At 45.8% G+C, this 19240-nt stretch overlaps 2 protein-coding genes across 2 annotated transcripts in view; one reads left to right on the forward strand and one right to left on the reverse strand.

Annotated features, from left to right (window-relative positions):
• Positions 1 to 1962: 1962 nt before the first annotated feature.
• Positions 1963 to 14418, reverse strand: LOC102828314 (chromosome unknown open reading frame, human C22orf31). Its single transcript, XM_006869300.1, has 6 exons — positions 14321 to 14418; positions 14080 to 14251; positions 13322 to 13422; positions 12989 to 13109; positions 3396 to 3845; positions 1963 to 2403 (listed from the first exon to the last, which is right to left on the reverse strand). The coding sequence occupies exons 1-6, from the start codon at positions 14416 to 14418 to the stop codon at positions 1963 to 1965; spliced, it is 1383 nt and encodes a 460-aa protein (XP_006869362.1).
• KREMEN1 (kringle containing transmembrane protein 1) overlaps positions 14417 to 19240 on the forward strand; it is a 119294-nt gene continuing 114470 nt past the window's right edge. The window contains exon 1 of the mRNA XM_006869301.1: positions 14417 to 14495. Within this exon, the coding sequence (XP_006869363.1) occupies positions 14417 to 14495 (79 nt within the window). The remainder of the gene's footprint in view (positions 14496 to 19240) is intronic.

A 19240-nucleotide genomic window follows, 5' to 3' on the forward strand; every position in this document is an offset into this window, starting at 1 on the left:
CTAGTCTCTGCTGCAACTTCATGCAGGACTAATGCTTTGAAAATGATGTCTAATAAAAGAATTACTACTCAAGAGTATTATTCTTAGAACTGCCGTTTTCTGTTCTTTAATAACCTCTTTCATGTTGGTCTCACAAGGCACTATTTTAAATTGTTTTTGTTTTTGTTTTAATTTTCTCTCATAGCACTTAAAAGATATTTTGTAAAGACTTTGCTGTAAAACTTTTGTAATAAAATGGTCTAAGGGCTCTTTCTCCAACATTACCATTAAAAAAGAAACGTTTTAAAGGCTAGAATACAACTTATGTATATTCTGTATATGTATAGCAGCACATTTCATTTATGGAAATATGTTCTCAGAATATTTATTTACTAATATATTTATCTTAAGCCATGTCTTATGTTGAGAGTGTGACATTGTTGGAATAATCATTGAAAATTACTAACATGAGGCCTGTAAATACATGATAATTGCACACCGATTTTACATATTTGCCGACCAAAAATGATTTAAAACAAGTTGTAGTCTTCTATGGTTTTGTAACAAATTGTACAAATGACTGTTAAAAAAAAAAAATACAACTTTATCAAGTATGTGTTATTCATTGTCCTTACTGTGTTTGATACAGTAACTCTACGAAGCAGAAGTTTACATGGAAGCCATGACTTACATGGAGTCTGGTGTGGCGTTGTGGGTTAATGTGCCAGACGGCAAGGTCTGTTTGAATCGCAAGGTTGGTAGTTCAAGCTCACCAGCTGCTCCTTAGAAACCCTATAGAGGGTCGCTAGGAGTCGGAATCGACTCAATGGCATTTAACAACGACGATGACTTACATAACCCAACTTGCCCACTGAAACATCAATAAAAATTCCAGATTCTTGGGGACATGTGCTGGTGACACTAGTGAAGGTTTATTTTCTGCACATGGTAGCAGGTTTTCTGCTCAACACTGTGCGAAAGGAATGAAAATGGGAGTTGATGAGCAAGAGTTTTATAGTCACATTTTTTAAAAAAGGGAATTGAATTGTGTCCCTCTCCCAAAATAGTATGTGTTGGAATCCTAATCCCTATGCTTCTGGTATCATCCATTTGGAAATAGAGGTTTCTTTGTTATATTAATGAGGCCCTATTGGCTTGTTTCCTAAACGTGATGACTTTTGAGTACTAGAAACAACAGCATAGACACAGATGGAAGCTAGCACACACACGAATGGGAGGTAGGGGCTAAATACCGTGTAGAAACTTCCAAGGACTTGAGGAACTCCAGGATAGAGAAACAGAAAGGTCTTTCCCACAGAGATGACAGACTTTCCCTAGAGCCAGTGCCCTGAATTTGAATTGCTAGTCCTGATTACATACTGGGCTGCTGACCTGAGTCCACGAGGTGCTGCCCAGGAGAAAGATGAGGCTCTCTGCTCCCATAAAGATGTACAGCCTCAGAAACTCTATACAGGGTTGCTATGAATCAGAACCAACTCAATGGCACAAAGCAAGCCTACCTGCTGAACAGGAGAAAATTACTTTTTGCTCTTGGAAGTCACCCCACTTAGGGCATATCTCTTAGAGCAGCACTTAGGGAACTAAGACAGGAACATGTTATTCAGTGCTGAGAGGTCAGTTCTGACTCATAGTGACCCTCTATAGGATTTCCAAGGCTTTAAATCTCGGGAGCGGAAAGCTTCCTCTTTCTCAGAGCAGCTGGTGAGGTCACAGGCCAGTGTTTTTATCTTATGGAGACACAGCTTCATCTGCTGGGCCTTTTCCTGCCTGGGAAATGTGTGAGGCCCTCAAACACCTATAGATAAAAAGCAGTGTCTAAGCTCCAAGCAACCTGACATCGGGAGAGCCATCCTGGAGGGAGCTACTAACTTGTGAAGTAATCTGAGATCACACAGAAGGTGCAAAGTGGTGTTTATTTTTCAGACATCCAGCAGAGAATATCCGAATCCCTGAGCCCCATCCCTATTTCTCGCTCTTTAACTTGGGCCATTTCTTTGGTACGGGCTCCTCACTGACATGGGGCCGCTTCCTGCCCAGTGATGGATCCTTCTGAGCACCTTCGGGGATGGCAGCCTGACTGCACAGGGCCTCCCAGAGCCTCTGCTTAATGGTCTTGCCCAGCTCCAAGCTGTACCTCTTGGGGGTCCCTGAAGGGTTCCACAGCATTGGCTCAACCACAGCATGGTACAGAGCCTGGTAACCCTCTGTTGGGAGGCCGTGAATGGTGAGTGCGTCTTCTGACAACTGCTGTTTCTTTCTGGCTTCAGGAAGCAATGCCTGACCCTTCCAGGCTGCTCTCCCACTGTCCCAGGGTAGCACTTGGGTGACAGCCACATGTTCAGCATAGCTATCCTCAAGATCTTGGCCGATGGTTATTTTTTTCTCCTTTGAACTTTCTTTACTCTAGCCAGGAAGAAAGAAGAGAAGTTAAAGCCAATAACTCTAGAAGGGTGCTCAGAATAATTATCTGGGATTTGTGTCCCAGAGTCTTGGTTACACCAACAACCAACATATATCTAGTGTGTTCTTATGTATACCATGCATGTGTTGCCTGTAACCCTATAGTGTCAGCAGGACAGCTTTAAAGGTAAGGAAATTGAACTTCGTTTGCCCAAGGTCACACAGTGAAACGGTGAACAAGCACAGGTATCCTGCCATGCCACCATCCAAAGCATTTATTCTCTTCAAAAGCCCTTTACATGTATTCAATGCAAATCTTTCTAAAACCCTATTAAAGGTCACCCCCCCCCATTTTGTAAATGATAAAAATCAGTGCACAAAGAGGTTAAGCCCAAGGTCATCCTCAGTGGTAATGCTGAGATTTGGACCTTGGCTGGCCTCCATGGGGTGATGGAGCTGACTTCTCAGAGCAGACTTCTGGACACCAATCTTCTGCATGGAAGTTCGGACAGTTGTCACATCTAACTCTGTCGTACATGCATGCATGCACGTACATGTACCTTACTATGCCCTGAGCCCTGGTGTGGCGCTGTAGGAAAAGCACTGGCCTGCTAACTGCAAGGTTGGCAGTTCAAGCCCACCAACCATTCTCAGAAACTCTATTCAGGGTTGCTATGAGTCAGAGCAGACTCAGCAGCACACAATACCATATGCTTCTGTCTTTAACCTTCTTTCCCATCCTTTCCCTATTTTCCCTTCACTGCATGTTTTGTTTTGTCTTTTGTCTATGCTTCTGAAAGCCTCCTTATCCTTTTGTAGAAGTAAACGCAGATCTGGTGCTTTCTGTACTATATCAAGTCAGCCCAAGCAACACTCTACACCCCATCTTTAACTTCGGGATTCCCTTCTCTTAGTATTATATCTCTGAAGCTTTTGTCTTTAGTGTCCTCTAACTTCACCTTTTTCCTCTCCCCACCCTATCCCGTTATATCTACCTGGCTGATGCCCCCTGTGGGCCTCTTGCGCCTAGGTGAGACCAGCTGCTGCCCTGCTGGCCGCTTGCTCTTGAAACTGCTAGAATTTCTGATTCTACGCTGCTGGGTGGCCTTCATCACTGAATTGTCCTTGGGCTTCAATCTCTTCGAGGGTTTTGCTTCTTCAGACTTGTGCGGCATAGGACAGCATTGATCCTTCAGTTGTCGTCTGAGTACAAGCTTCACCAAGGAGAACGAACTGGCAATTAATGGATTCTTTACAACTTCCCAAGAAGAGGTGGTACCTGGTGCAGGGGCATGGGTGTTGTGCCTTGCACACTTTCTGGCAGTCCATATGTTGGTGAGAGCTGGTGAGTCTACATAACAGTCCTGAAGTCTGGTGTTCAGCAAGATGGACTGTCGGAGTCCATAGGTGGGGATGCTGAGGTCTCGTCTCACATAGATTGGATGCTAGAATTACAAAGGAGGGTGGGTGGGGAGAAAAAGCAGTAAAAACAGGCCAGTTCTTAAGCAGGGACTAAAGGACCTACTTTGGAAACATAGTATTAATTAAAGCCACATAGCTCTTAGAAATCTTGGTACACATCCTCTCTCCTCACCAAAACTTTTTTGGGCCAAGTAAGGACAAGATAATAACTTTACAAGATCATAGTGATGTATCCAGGGTCTAGGAGGACAAAGCATAGAAGGGCAGGAAGTTTGGGTCGGGCCGTACTTTAAGGAATGAACAGAAGCAATTCCTGTCTGCTGGAAAGATGAGGGAATTGGTGGCCAGAATCAGAGACATAGTCACTTAAGTTTCCTCTAAGCATTGTAGCCACCCCTCCAAGCTGCCACCCAGAAATGGCAGCAGATACAGTTCTGCCGAACACTGAATATACTTTCTAAACAAACAACCATAAACCAAGAAAAGCTGCTTAACAGGGAAATACACTCAGGGGTCCATAAAAGCCAGAAGTACAAGATAAATACTACTGGCCTCCATTTCCTGGAACCAGCCAAGAGCAAGAGAACAATCTGAATAGAAAAGAACCACACACTTAAAAAGAACTGACTTTCTAAATAATGGCAGCTATAAAAAAATAAAATCACCTTACCATGTTTCGGTTGCCTTAAATTTTATTTTAGCTAGCTTAGTAGGGGGAAGCAATATGTATTTTCCTTTTTCCTTTTTTTCTCTTTTGTTTTTGTTTATTTGGGGTTATTATTTTTTTTTTTTAATATATATTTCTAGTCACCTTTCTCTGCCTAGTCACGGAGGGACAAATTACAGTTTGTTTAGTTTGCACAGGCAGTTTTGAACCATTATCTCTAGTATTTGTGATGTCATTTTGGTTTGTGATGTGGATCTAGGTGGGTGTTACATCATCAGTTTTTATAGTTAAATTATGGTAGAAGAAATTCTATTTTGCTGTGCTTAATATTCCTGGAGCTTCTGAAGTCCTCATTTCCCACCCCAAAATAACTTAGGTGGATTTTGAAGATCTGAAATTCTGAGGCAGGAGCCCTGGTAGTATACATGGTTAAGCACTTGGCTGCTAACCAAAAGGTCGGTGGTTCAAACCCACCAGTGGCTCCACGAGCGAAAAGATCTGATCATTTGTTACCGTAAAGATTTACCTCCTCAGAAATCCTATGAGCTAATTCTATTCTGTCCTGTAGGAAGGATCACAGTGAATCAACACAACTAACTCTGAGTAGCATGCTGTGCTTCGAAACATCATCATGTGTGTAGGCCAGATTTGTGGATTACAGGTAGTGAAATGCATCCTTACATGTGTAAAAGTGCCCTTCTCCATGTCCATAAAGAAAATACTGTGAAATTCTCGGAAAAACTGCCCAAGTTAAGGACCATAAGCAAAAGGAACAGGTCCCTGCAACCCTGGACACCTCTCCCTGCATCTCTCTCCCCCAGGAGACAACACAGTTTCTGGAATGTGGTTTTACTTTGTATCCCATGGCAGATGCAGTAATTAGAGCTGTTCAGAGCGTCAAGAGCTTGAAACAAGAACAAAGACGCCTCTTCCTGGGAACTCTTGAGCAATGCCTCACTTCTTATCAGGTGTTTGTCCTGTTGGTGGTTTGGATTTTTCATACACAGAATGCCAGAAGAGGCTCTCTCCCTAGGGGGAGGAGGGCAAAAGAATGGAAAAATCTTGTCTGTGTCTGGCAGGAGCTCCTGGAATCGCATGTGTTGCCTGTTTGAATGTTTGAGTGTTGTCCCTGGAGTGAATCAAAGCCTGCAGGCAGACCGCACTGCCGGCCTGATGGCAGCTGGACCCACAGACGTTTCAGAGGACAATGGGACCCATTCAGCAGCGAGCCCTGGCCTCACCTCCCAAGAGGTGGGTCAGCTTTAGAGCAGGGCGGTGGAAAGGGTTTGTCTTTGGGAAGGGTTTGCGAATGTCTGGAGGCTGCGCAGGCAGGCGTGCTTTCAAAGCCAGCCAGTCTTGGAGAGGTGGCACCAGCCTACCTGTAAGTCACTGTCTGCCTTCACTCTGCATCACAGGGACAGAAAAGAAACAGCAAGAAAAGCATACGAAGAGGAGTCCTGCATTCTCTCCTTCCCTGTCATAAATTTTCTTTTCTGCACCTCCTCTTTCCAGACACTCTTCACTTGGGTTGATGTCCCTAAGCCTTTTACTCCCTGATACTGTTCTGGCTCTGAAGATCACTTGGAATCTTCTTCTAGCTCAGAGCTATCCATTTGGCAAACAAATGCTTTGGATTCAGTTGAATTCTGCCTTCTCTCCCTTTATGTAACTCACTTAAACTAACTGTGCTCCTATGGACCCTACCAAGTTACCTTGGCTTGTGCTATTTCTCCAAATCAATAAAATTGTTGTTGTTGTTAAGTGCTATCACATCAGTTCTGACTCATAGCAACCCTGTATGTTGTTGTTGTTAAGTACTGTGGAGTAGCTTCCGACTAATAGTGACCCTATATAGGGTTTCCGAAGGAGCTCTGGTAGCGTAGTGGTTATGACTCGGGCTGTGAACCGCAAGGTCAGCAGTTCGAAACTACCAGCTGCTCCGCGGGAGAAAGATGAGGCTTTCTACTCCCGTAAAGATTTACACCCTCGGAAACCCTGTACAGGGTCGCTATGAGTCGGTTCCGACTCCACGGCACATAACAACAACAACAACATAGGGTTTCCGAGGCTGTAAATCTTTACGGGGGCAGAAAGCCTCATCTTTCTCGCGTGGAACCGCTGGTAGTTTTGAACTGCCGACCTTGATTGAGGTTAGCAGCCCGATTCGTAACCACTACTCTACCAGAGGGTTTCCAAAAATCACCAGATGGGTTTGAACTACCAACCTTGCAGTTCCAAGTCCTGTGCTGATTCTACATTGCCACACCAGAAATCCCATATCAATAAAATTAGTGAATATTTATTGAATCCTTACTATATGCCAAAAACACTTCTAGGCACTTTGTACGCATCATTTCACGAAAAGCTATCAACAGTTCTATGAGTTTGGGTATTGCTTCCATTCTTACTTTGTTGTTGTTGTTATGTGCCGTGGAGTCGGTTCCGACTCATAGTGACCCTGTACAGGGTTTCCGAGACTGTTAATCTTTACGGGAGCAGAACGCCTCATCTTTCTCCCGCAGAGCAGCTGGTAGTTTCGAACTACTGACCTTGCGGTTCGCAGCCCAATTCGTAACCACTACAGATTGCTCAAGAACTGTGTCCTTAACCAAGGTCTACACCACCCTTGATCGTAACCACTCTGCAAACCATCACTGTGATGTTCTGTCCCTTGTCTGATAGCCCAACCAAATATCACATCTGGGACCAACTCTAGTCCTATCTTTGCATGAGACTTTCTCTGGACTTAGGAGTTGTTCTGCCAGAGTTTGCATCTCAGACCCATCATTCCATGGGCAAGTTAGTTCACTGTCTTCACTTCCTCATCTGTGAAATGGGCATAGTAATAGCGCTTCTCTCAGGCTTATGGTGAGGATAAAATGGGATAATGCATGTAATACACTTGGCATGGCTCTTGGCACATAGTAAGTGCTCGATAAATAATATTCTTATTAACACTATTAATATTATGGCCAATTCATTCATCTGGTCCTACTTGAGTGTTACTCTCTTACTTTACTGTAACACATGGTCTGAGTAATACAGCTTAACATTTGATTAGACCTTCATTTCAAGTTGTACATGTGCATCCATTTGATTTATGAGAACAATGAGCCCCTTGAAGAACTTGGATATCACGGCACCACTGTTCTCATGCTACATCTTCAGTAAATATTTGTCAACTCAATCAACGTCACAAAAGTAGTGTTTACAGAAGATGTGTTTCTTCCAGCTGTGGGAGTCACATAGAATATTCCATGTTTCATTCAAAGGAAAGAGATGTGGGTATCTGAGAATATGCTAAGGAAAGTGGCTAGTCTTTAAAAGAGATTGTTCCATTGAGGGTTGTTCAGGACTATCAAGTCAAGATGGAAAGAATCTATTTGGTTCAGGGTCCTGAAACCAGGACAAGAATTTCCACTGTTGGTGCCAACAATTGATCTAGACAATTTGGAATTGAGGCAGGAGTGTTTCCATGTTGCTGAAAGACCTGATTCTCAGTTGGATTATCCCATGAAGCTTTTAAAACTCTGAGTTCAATCTAAATAATCATATTCCCACCCATCATTTTGAACTGGGCTTCCTGACATATCTAAACCACCATTTCTATTTGGAAACACATCTGCCCTTCTTTGATGCTTAGCCAAGTTCTTCTCACTGTATTTTTAGTTCCTATAATCTTTCTTTTTTTCCTGTCTTCCTGTACCTTTCTTCTCTTTAGTTTCTCTTTGTTTTTGTTTTTTTCTGGAGTATCAGCTAATGAAGAAGAAATTGAACCAAGGTATATTAATTCTCCTCTTCCCCCTTTATGACCACCCCAAAATTCTAGTGGAATTTCATTGGTTTTTATTTCCTCAAAAGAGGTTTTTATTTGAGTACCCAAGCAATGAACTTCCACACCCAGACGGGATTATATCTGAGGTTCATGAGGCAGAAGGCATAGGGGAGAAAAGCAAAGCTTTAGATAGGAGAGAATGTGAAGATTCCTGAACCACACTGCAAGTTTTAAGTTTTAATGATCTAGACCACAAGTACTGAATGTGCACCCATCACAGACCAAGTGGGCGTTATAATGGTACCTGCTGTCCCAAACCTCTCACCTGACCCTTGGTGTGGAAGACTCCCACTTCCTTGTTCCCAACCCAAACCACCTCTGAGTTCTCAGATATGGCTACTAGAGTGCCCTGACAAATCCAAGAAAACCTTATCTGTTGACATTGAGTCAAGCCTGGCTTTTGGTTACTCCATATATTGTTGTTGTTGTTGTTATGTGCCGTAGAGTCGGTTCCGACGCATAGTGACCCTGTATAGGTTTCCAAGGCTGTAAATCTTTACGGGAGCAGAAAGCCTCATCTTTCTCCTGCGGAGCAGCTGGTAGTTTCAAACTGCTGACCTTGTGGTTCACAGCTCGATTCATACCCACTATGCTACCAGAACTCCTTACTCCATATATTACAAAGTAGAAATGTTTCATAGGATTTTCTTGGTTGTGTGTGTTCAAACTGACAGTCTTTAGGTTAGTAGTTGGGCACAGACCATTTGACCCACCCAGGGACCTTTTAGATGACCTGCAGATAGATACCTTTAACTCATTATGTTCAAGACCAAATTCTTTCTCTCTCCTTACCCCATCAGAAGAAGCAAACTGCTGTTGCTCTTCAATTTTGCATCACTGGTTGCCTGAGCCAGAAATCAGGTAACAGTGCTATTCCAATTCATACTGAAGGTTAGGAGAAAGGAAAATTTAGTCACACAAAACCTGTCTTTATTGGAAATTTTAATATTTTGTTCATCATGGATTTTTTCGCATTATTTAGATGTTTTTTAAATTGACCTAAGAATCATGTAAGATTAACCATTTTTGAGTGTACAACTCAGTGGCATGCATTACATTCATAACAGTGTACAACCATCACTTCTATCTAGTTCCAGAACATTCTTATCACCCAAAAAGGAAATGCCATACCCATTAACCAGTCACTCCCCATTTCTCACTTCCCTCCATTCCCTGGCAACCGCTTCATCTGCTTTCTGTCTCTATGTATTTGCTTATTCTAGATATTTCATGTAACTGGAATCATACAATGCGTGGCCTTTTTGTGTTGGACTTCGTTCACTCAACATAATGCTTTCCAGATTCATGCTCATTGTAGCATGTATCAGTACTTCAATAATTTTTATGGCTGAAAATATTCCATTGTAGATGCTACATGTTGTTTATCCACAGTTGGGTTGTTTCTACCTTTTGGCTACTAATTGTAGTTCTTCTATGAACAGTTAGATTTTTAAGATACCTCATTAAAATATTATTTGATTACTGATGTGTGTGTTTTGTGTGTATGTTTTAAGGAGTCCCTGGGTGGTGTAAATGGTTAAGCTCATGACTACTAGCCAAAGGTTGGTGGTTTGAATCCACCCATAAGTACCTTTTGAACACAGAGTTGGCAATCTACTTCCAAATGATGACAGTCTTAAAAACCCTATGGAGCAGTTCTACTCTGCACACATGGGGGGGGTCACCATGAGGCCAAATCAACTCAATGGAAACTAACAACAACACCTGAGATTTTGGGGATTCCATTAAACTGTGCACCTGAGATAAATGAGTCACTAGATTCGCCCTGGTCCCGGGCCTGGATGATCAGAAAGTATTTGTTGAGAGATGTCTATAAGAACAAGGAGATAATTTAACATTGTGCTTAAGAGTATAGGCCTGGAGTCCTATTGCCTAGATTCAAAGCCCAGTTCCACTACTGTGTGACCTTTGGGCAGGCAACAGACTAAGCCTGTCTGTATAAGTTGGGTGGTAACAGTGCCTCCTTACAGGACTACAGTGAAGAGTGTGTGAACTATGACAACAAACACCTAAGCACTTGCCTGTTGTTATCGTTGTTGTGTGCCATTGAGTCAGTTCTGGCTTATAGTGATCTTGTATAGACCCTGTGTAAGGAGCTCTGGTAGCGTAGTGGTTACGAATCGGGCTGCGAACTGCAAGGTCAGCACTTCGAAACTACCAGCTGTTCCGCGGGAGAAAGATGAGGCTTTCTGCCCCCGTAAAGATTTACAGCCTCGGAAACCCTGTACAGAGTCACTATGAGTTGGTACCGACTCCACGGCACATAAAAACAACAACATAGACCCTGTATAGAGTTTCTGAGGCTGTAAATCTTTATAGGGGTAGTGGCTGGTAGATTTGAACTGCTGACCTTGCAGTTACATGTAGCTCACTACACTTCTAGGGCTCAACTAAGCACCTGTCTAGTGCTTAGTAGAAGTCCTGGCATGGTGCTGTAGGACAAACATTGGAATGCTAACTGTAAGGTCAGTGGTTCTAACCCAGAAGCCACTCCTCAGAAACCCTACACAGGGTCACGATGAGTTGGGGTCAATTTGATGGCACCTGGTGTTGCACTGTGGGTTAATGCACCAGACTGCAAAGCCATTTGAACTGCAAGGTCGGCAGTTCAAGCTCACCAGTTACTCCTCGGAAACCCAATACAAGGTCACTATGAGTCAGAACCATCTCAACGGCACTTAACGACAATAACAACAACAGTGCTAAGTAGGAGCATGGTGGCTCTGCAGGATAAGCACTGGACTGCAAAACACAAGGTAGGTGGTTCCAGTCCACCAGCCAGCTGCTCCTCAGGATAAAGATGAAACATTTGCTCCCACAAGGAGTTATAGCCTCAAAAATCTTATACAGGGTCCCTCTGAGTCAGCGCTATGGGAGCTATGAGTCAGACCAACTTGAAGTAACTTTACAACAACAATGCTTAGAAAATGCTCTGTACCTGTTTGCCATTGTTTCTATAATTAGATAACACTGTCATTGGAGCAGAAAAGATCCCACCTAGAATGACCCAACTCCACCAACTTGGGTGTCCCAGCTTCTCTGCAAATTCTACTGCCTGACCACAGAGCACAAGCAGACAGACACCAACATCTTCCTGGAGGCCCCAGAGCTGTGTCCTCACTCTTTCCATGAAATAAAGCCACTCAATGCCCCAGGTATGTAAAGCATTGAAATCAGTATCTCGGACTGCTCCTCACCAGAGGCCAGGGCCACATAACTGAGCACAGGACCTGAGCCATTAAACACTGTGACCTAGAGCTGCCCAGCTGTATTTTTAGCTTCTTGTGCACTGTTTCCGTCACCTGTGCTGAGCTTTAAGCTGGAAAGGAGAAGGTGGGGGTAGCGGGGAGCTGGAGGGATGTTCCTTAGAGCAGCCAGCCGGGGCAGGAGCTGTAACGCTGTCTATTTCTGAATTCTCTTGTCCTTAGGGAAATATCTTGTCCTTCTGGAGCTAGTCACACAGGTCCCCATACTAAGAAGGATGCTCTGCTGTCACCATCTGAAATTCTGAACAGTCTCCACAAGGGGTTCCAGAATTTCAGGGTTCTGCAAATTATACAGGCAGTCCTTGGTTGTACACAGGGTTGGAGCCAGTCAAATAAAGACAGGGTGTCTTCCTTCCTACAGGGAGCCAGGCCAGGCCACTATTAAGTGTGGGTGTGGTCTGCAGGGAAGCCTAGCACTGGAAAACCCAGATTTGGCTAAAGATACATTTGAGTCCTGGTGTGGCGCTGTGGGTTAATGGGCTAGACTGCAAGGTCGGTTTGAACTGCAAGGATGGTGGTTCAAGCCCACCAGCCACACCTTGGAACCGACCAGATGTCATTTAACAACAACAACGTTGTCTCCAAGCCTCATCTCCTAGTTCCCCTGGACACCCTCCTCCCCGCCCCCCCCCCCCACAGAAACCATGGTGAGATGGGAGAGACCCTGCAAACTGTACAAATTGTAAAGGGCTATGTTGGATTTTGTTAGAATCTTTCTGGAACATCCTATGTCAATGGCCCATAGATTCTTCTTTATCAATACCACCATTTTGTTTGAAAAACCTTTTCCTCTCTGAAGTTCTTTTTTTTTTTTTCAAGTTGGTTGACTGTCTCTTTTCCTTCCCCCCATTAGAATGTAAATTCCATAAATTAAGAAATGGGCTAGTGTTTTGTTTTTGGTGGGAGGTGGGGGGTGTTGACAGGAGGTGGCATGCACCTCTTTGAATATTTGTTGAATGAAAGCAAAAAACAGTTGCTGTAGACTTTACTCATGGCAGCTTCAGGTATATATCCCAGTAGAATTGTGCTCCAAAGGGTTTTCAATGACTGATTTTTCAGTGGTAGACCACCAGGTTCATCCAGATGTGCCTCTGGACGAACTCGAACCTTCAACCTTTCAGTTAGCAGCTGGTGTTAACCCTCTGCACCATGCAAAGATTCCTGAATTTAGGAAGGGTCACCTCTATTGATGACCGCTGCATTTCATTTTCTTTCAAGATGCTCCTGAAGATTTTCAGGTCTGTCGCAGATGGATCCAAAACGGTGGAGAAAAGAGGATGACAGAGTGGGAGACACCAAGGTGGAATGTTGGAGGAGGGTCTCTGCGAGGAGAGAGCTGCACAGTGCTCTAGCAAGGAGTCCATCAGATTCTGGGACCGAGGAGCCGAAGAGTGAAAACAATGACTGAACAAGATCTTTCTTGCAGTGGTGCTGGGACATGTGGGTGGAGAGGGATGGAGATTGAGAGGCCTCGTGGGAGGTAGCTGCGCCCGAGGGGCTGCAGGATGGAGTGGAATGGAGGGGAGTGGCTGGGGAAGGAGAGGGGCACAAGTGTCATCCAAGGTGGGCAGGGAGCCTTGGGTCCCCAGACGTCCGGCGCTGCTCTAGGAGTGGCAAGTCAGAGCACGAGGCCAGATGCTGCCGCCGCAGCGCAGGGCGCAAGCCCGCACTTGCAGCCTGGGACCCAGTGCTTGAAAGTGCCCAGCTCACCGCCCAGACCTGCCCGGTAGGGCGTCACCGCCGCGCTTTAGGCGGGAGCCAAGGAAAATCCCCTCTGCCTCAGGGATGCGGGGGAAGGGGAGGCCCGGGACCTGATCCCGAGGATTGACCCCAGGTGGGGCCAGGGAAGACCTCGCAGGGAGGAGACGGGAAGGCCCGACACGTGGGCCGCGAATTTGAGCCAGCCACGCGCTCCAAACTCGTGTTCTAGAATCTAAGACAAGGAACTCATCTTAAAGCCATCGTCCCATTCTTTCCCTGACTTTACTTGCTTCTGTCATCAGATGCTGGGAAGTCCTTTAATCATTCCCATTTTACAAAAGGCTGAGACTCGGCACCAGTTGGCACAGTTTGTGAGAGACGAAACGGCTTTGTGGCTGCAAATATTGAGGTGGAAAAAATAACCTAGCTCGTCAAGCACTTTGCGGGCACTTTGCTAAATACAGAAGCGGTTCAGAGAGCTTCTTTTCCGTTAAACTTGCCCAAGTTGTCCCAGGGGAAACCAAGTGGGCTCCGAACCCGTCAGGTTGACACTAGAGCACCCTGGGTTTTTTTTTTCATCACTGTGACGAGCCAAGCAGGGAAATGCGGTTTGAAACTGCTGTTCTCATTATTACTGCTGTGGTTGAGCCCGAGTGGGTCACGACCCGTGTGAAGGAGGAGCAAGGGTTACTGAGCGCCCAGCACGAACCAGCCCAGCCAAACCCAGGCGTGGGGACTCAGTGGCAGGCCCCTGACCCCGCCCTCACCTGCTGGTCCCACCCCTCGAACGGACCAATGGGAGCGCCGAGGGGAGCGCCCAGGTGCGGACTTAGGAGGGGCCCAGTCGTGACTGGCAGGAGCGGAGAGCGGGTGGGCGGGTCGAGCATGCGCAATGAGACCCGCCCGCAGGCCTTGTGGCCAAGTCGGGCGGGCCCCCGGCTGCCAGGGCAGTTGCGGAGCTGAAGAGGCGGGCTAGGGCGGGGCGGCTGGCGGCCGAGGCGGGGCTACGCTCGGGATCCGCGTCCCGCTCCCATGGCCGCCCCCGGCTCCCTGCGCTGCCCCCTCTCCCCCGGGCCGCGCCCCTGGGCCCCGCACTGACGGCCCATGGCGCCGCCCGCCGCCCGCCTCGCCTTGCTCTCCGCTGCAGCGCTCACGCTGGCGGCCCGGCCCGCGCCCGGACCCGGTGAGTGAGCGCCCCTGGCGCGGAGCCTGTCAGGGGGCCCGGACCCCCAGCCTCAGGGTCTCCCGGAAATCTCCCCAAGTCCTTCAGCGACTCCCCTCGAGCCAGGACCCCCAGCTCCAGGACTTCCTGGGGTCCCTTTCACAAGCCCCTTAGCGATACCACCTGGGTCCGGGACCCCTATCCCTGGACCTCGCGGGGTCCCCTCCACAAGTCCTTCAGCTACGGCTCCTCAGTCCGGGGTGGCCCCCACTTAAGCGGCAGGGGATAGGGGTGGGTATTGCCCAAGGTGGGCAAGCCCCAAGCCCTTCAGTGATGCCTCTGGGCCGGTCCCCTTTCCTACGACCCCTAGCCACGCGCTCGCACCTCAGCCTTCTCAGACCCCATGCCCCTAGCGCAGGAGCGAGTGCAGAGATTGGGAAGCGGCACCCTTCTTTTCTGTTGGCTGCTCCCGCTTGGCCCCAGCTGACCTCTACCTCTCGGCAGCCAAGCCCACCTGCCCTGCTGACTTGAATTCCCCCTCCCCCCGCCCCGCCCCCTTACCCTCACCCTCACCCAGCAGGGTCTCCCACCCTCCCTTCCGGGCCGTTTTGAACTTCTTGGTGACTCAGGTGATGGCCCAATAGGGAGGAAGGGGAGAAGGGAAGTTTCTCTCAGACAGATGTAGGGGTGCTCGTCCTAAGGGTAGTAGCTCTACATTGTCCCACCCGCTGCCCAGGCCAAGGGCAAGGCCAGGTCTTGCTGTGATGGGGCCCTGGACCAGGATGGAAGCTGGGACTTCGCTGAGCTTCCACACACACCCTTCCTCTCAGCAGAATCCTTTCCAAGTTGAAGAGTAGGCAGGAGGGCGTAGTCTGGCCCAGTCGGCTTGCTGTTTGGGTGTTGCACATTGGGCATTCGCTAAAGGGATGGGAAGTGTTCTTTACCAGTCTGCTCTGCTAGGAAAACCGGCCTCTGGGAGTGAAAAAGCTAGGACCTCAGCTCTCTGAGCCTCAGTTTCCTCATGTATAGTAGGGGGAGAATAACGATGCCTGCCTTGCAGGGAATTGGGAGGATTGAATGATTTACTGAAGGGAATGCTCCCACATCTAAAAGGCACACAATAAACATCTTTTAATAATACTTTTAATAGCGCTGCACAGTTCACCAAGTGCTAGACACCTCATTTGCCCTGGGAATGTTATAAGCTTCCAGTCTGATTAATGTCTATAAAAAGTAAAGCTTGGCTTTAGATCAATGCAAGGTGTGGGTTAGGGTGTCTCCAAATGCTGTCACTGTAAGGCACAGTAAGTGGTTTCTGAGTGATTGCCAGCCACCTATGGGACTTTTTTGTTGTTTGATCACTTCTGCTGTTTGCTGTCCGTGAGGGACATTCTGAGAGCTAGACTATGTCAACATAACTGTAACCTAGTAACCCCTTAGCTCCACTTTACCATCTGTGTGGTCAGGATGGTGTGGTGCTGTGGGTTATTGCACTAGGCCCAAAGCCATTTGAAATGCAAGGTCGGTGGTTCAAGTTCAGCAGCATCTCCTTGGAAACCCTATACAGGATCGCTATGGGTTGGAACCGACTTGACGACACTTAACAACAACAACACACAGAGAGAGGTATGGGTGGAAATAAATTGGTTCCTCTATTGGAAAAGGCAGAATAATACCATTGAAAAGCAGTAACTGACCCAACTCCATGATCATAATTGTTAGAAGGCGGCTGGCACCTTTGCTTTGCTGGAAAGGGACAAACTCAGCTCTTATATAGTTTGAAGCCCGTGCTTTGGTGTACTTTTATTTCGAATCATGATTTTGACTTCTGGTGACCCCATGTGTGCATGGTAGAATGGCTTCATAGAATTTTCAAGGCTGTGCTCTTTCAGAAGCAGATTGCCAGACCTGTCTTCCATGACACTTCTGGGTAGGTTCGAACCACCAATCTTTATTTAGGCTGGTAGTTGAGTGCTTAACTGTTTGTACCACCCCCAGGACTCTTGTGAAATGACTTGTGACAAGTGACCCAAGTTCTCAATTCAGTGAGCCTCAAAAGCTTGGTTTCTTACCATCTTGGTACATCAGTGTCTTTCTGACTTTTTTTCTCTCTGGTTACAGAATGAGTTTTAGGGAGCTACCACATGGTCTTCAGCAGCACATCCTGTCTAGAGCCTACCCACTAATTTTTTAAATCCTTTCCAATAAAAAACACGTTTGACTGTGAGGATATGCCAAGCTCACCATTTTATATTTTTCGATACTGTAATTTTCTCAAAAAATGTGTGGATGGAAAAAATTATTTCAATACTTACATTCTGCACAACTTTATAATACCTAAATTACTAGTGGTTTACATTTTGGAAAGCCGATTTTATAAATACAGTTAGCTCATTCCCCATCAATGCTCCTTGGCATTACAATATGTTGTTGTTAAGTGTCATCAAGTTGGTTCCGACCCATAGTGACCCTGTATAGGGTTTTCAAGGAGCGGCTAGTGAACTTGAACTGCCAACCTTGAGGTTCAAGCCGATTTTGCAGTCCAGAGCATTAACCCACAGAGCCACACCAGGACCAAATTATCTCCCTTTCCTAGTCCATTTTTCCTTTGATTCTTTCCCTTCCTTCATGACTGACAAGAAGCAAGATAGAGGTTACTGGGAGAATCTAGACTCTCATTTCAAGGAGCAAAACTGCCTGGGCCATAGGACTGATGGGCTCTCCTTAGTAGATCCCATCTGGAATTTACTGATCTGCAGGGGAGAGAGAGGGGAGGGTAGGAAGAACAGAGTAAGCTAGGTGGGCTTCAACCACTTGAGTTCTTTCTGCTCCTGTGTATGGCTTTGAGAGCCATCAAGTATTCATCAATAGGGTCCTTGACTCAGGTTACAGTTTCTGTAAAATACTCTTTATAGTTGACACATATTCTCTTCCAACTCCTCATCTGGAATTCCTCCCATTAACCTGTAGTGTGCCTTACCATCAGGAGCTCTGGTAGCATAGTGGTTATGAATGGGGCTGCTAACCTCAGCGACAGCAGTTTGAAACTACCAGCTGTTCTGTAGGAGAAAGATGCAGCTTTCTGCTCCCGTAAAGATTTACAGCCTCGGAAACCCTGTACAGGGTTGCTATGAATCGAAACCGACTCCACAGCACATAACTACCATGCCTTACCATAAAACCTAGTAGTTCAGTTAGCAGTGAGATTTTTGTACTCTAACAAAGTCCTGCCCCTCTTGGGGACACTGCTAATAAACCTGTCTACAAAGTTGGTGCTGAGAAGAGAGAACCAACAGATGAGGGGGCTTCAAAAAATTCATAGAAAGATGTAATTAAACAATAATATGGAATTTTCCCCTGAGGCTCCCCTCCCCATTTTTTTGTACACACTGCCCATGAACTTTGTAAAGCTCCCTCAGATACATTGGTTAGGGACCGCTGGTGACACTGTAGGATAGACACTGGACTGCTAACTATAAGGTCAGCATAGGCTTTCTGCCTTCCTACAGATTTATAGCGTCAGCAACCCTATGCAGGGTTGTTATGAGTCGGAACTGACTTGACAACACCTAACAGCAACAACAGCATATTGGTTAATTTTATATTTGACTTGGTATCAAAGAACTCTGATTCTATTGTAAAATTTTGTTTTGACCCCTAGACGACACTATTTAAATGTTTGAGATGTGCAATGAGCCCTTTTATAAATCCTAGTCCTGGTGTGGCACTGTAGCATAAGGTATAGGATAATAGGTTCAAACCCACCAGCTGCTCCTCAGAAACACTACACAGGTTCACTGCGAGTTGGAACTGACTCCACAGCACTTAACAACAACAAAACAATAAGGAATTCCAGTTAGGCTTCCCACCAGTAAATAACAAGTTAGTACACTTGTTGTTGGTAAGTGCTCTTGAGTCAGTTCCAACTAATAGAGACCAGGTGTAGGGTTTCTAAGGAGCAACTGGTGAGTTTGAATAGCCAGCCTTGTGGTTCAAACCGACTTTGCAGTTCAATGCTTATGCTATAGTACCACACCAGGACTCTATACTCATTATAGGTAGATATTATTGGTATACTTTCATGGCTTAGCATAGTTGAGTGAGAAACAGTTAGTGTTTAAGATAAAATATATTACTTAAATAGCTTCATAATATACAGAGTAAGGAGTTTTGGTGCTGGACATCTTTAGGATTTTTGAGCTCAGAACCCTGTCTGAGGCCTAAGGTCAGCAAACATTTTCTGTAAAGGCCCAGATAGTAAATTTGAGGACCACATACCTTCCCTGTTGTAATTACTCATAGCTGTTGTAGCACAAAACAGCTATAGACAAAAAGTGAATAAAAGGCATGGCTGTGTTCCAATAAAACTTTATGGACACAGAAATTTGAATTTGATGTCATTTTCACAGGTCACAAAAATATCTGTATTCTAATTATTTTTTCAGCCATTAAAAAATACCACGGGCTAGACAAAAACAGATTTGTGTCCCAAGCTGGACTTTGCCAACCTCTGCTTTAGGCCAGATGTACTGATTTTTTTTTTTTTTCCGTGTCCATTGGTTTGGAAAGGGGACAGGCATACCTGATTTGGGTGATGAATGAACCTTTTACCTTTCATTGTGAACGAATTTTAAAGATATGGCCTGGTGGTACAATGGATTAAACACAAACCTGCTAACCTCAAGATCAGCAGTTCAAACCCAGCAGCTGCTCCATGGGTGAAAGATAAGGCTGTCTGCTCCTAAAGATTTACAATCTCGGAAGCT

Source organism: Chrysochloris asiatica, unplaced genomic scaffold (genome assembly GCF_000296735.1).
Source record: "Chrysochloris asiatica unplaced genomic scaffold, ChrAsi1.0 scaffold00128, whole genome shotgun sequence".
In the NCBI taxonomy this organism is placed as follows: Eukaryota; Metazoa; Chordata; class Mammalia; order Afrosoricida; family Chrysochloridae; genus Chrysochloris; species Chrysochloris asiatica.

Excerpts from the sequence above, each read along its gene's own strand:
- LOC102828314 (XM_006869300.1), bottom strand. The coding sequence starts at position 14,418 with ATGGGCCGTCAGTGCGGGGCCCAGGGGCGCGGCCCGGGGGAGAGGGGG. Across the intron at positions 3,846-12,988 it reads TTTCACTCTTCGGCTCCTCG|CATCCAATCTATGTGAGACG; the intron begins GTCCCAGAATCT and ends TTGTAATTCTAG. Across the intron at positions 2,404-3,395 it reads CCACAGGGGGCATCAGCCAG|AGTAAAGAAAGTTCAAAGGA; the intron begins GTAGATATAACG and ends CTTCCTGGCTAG.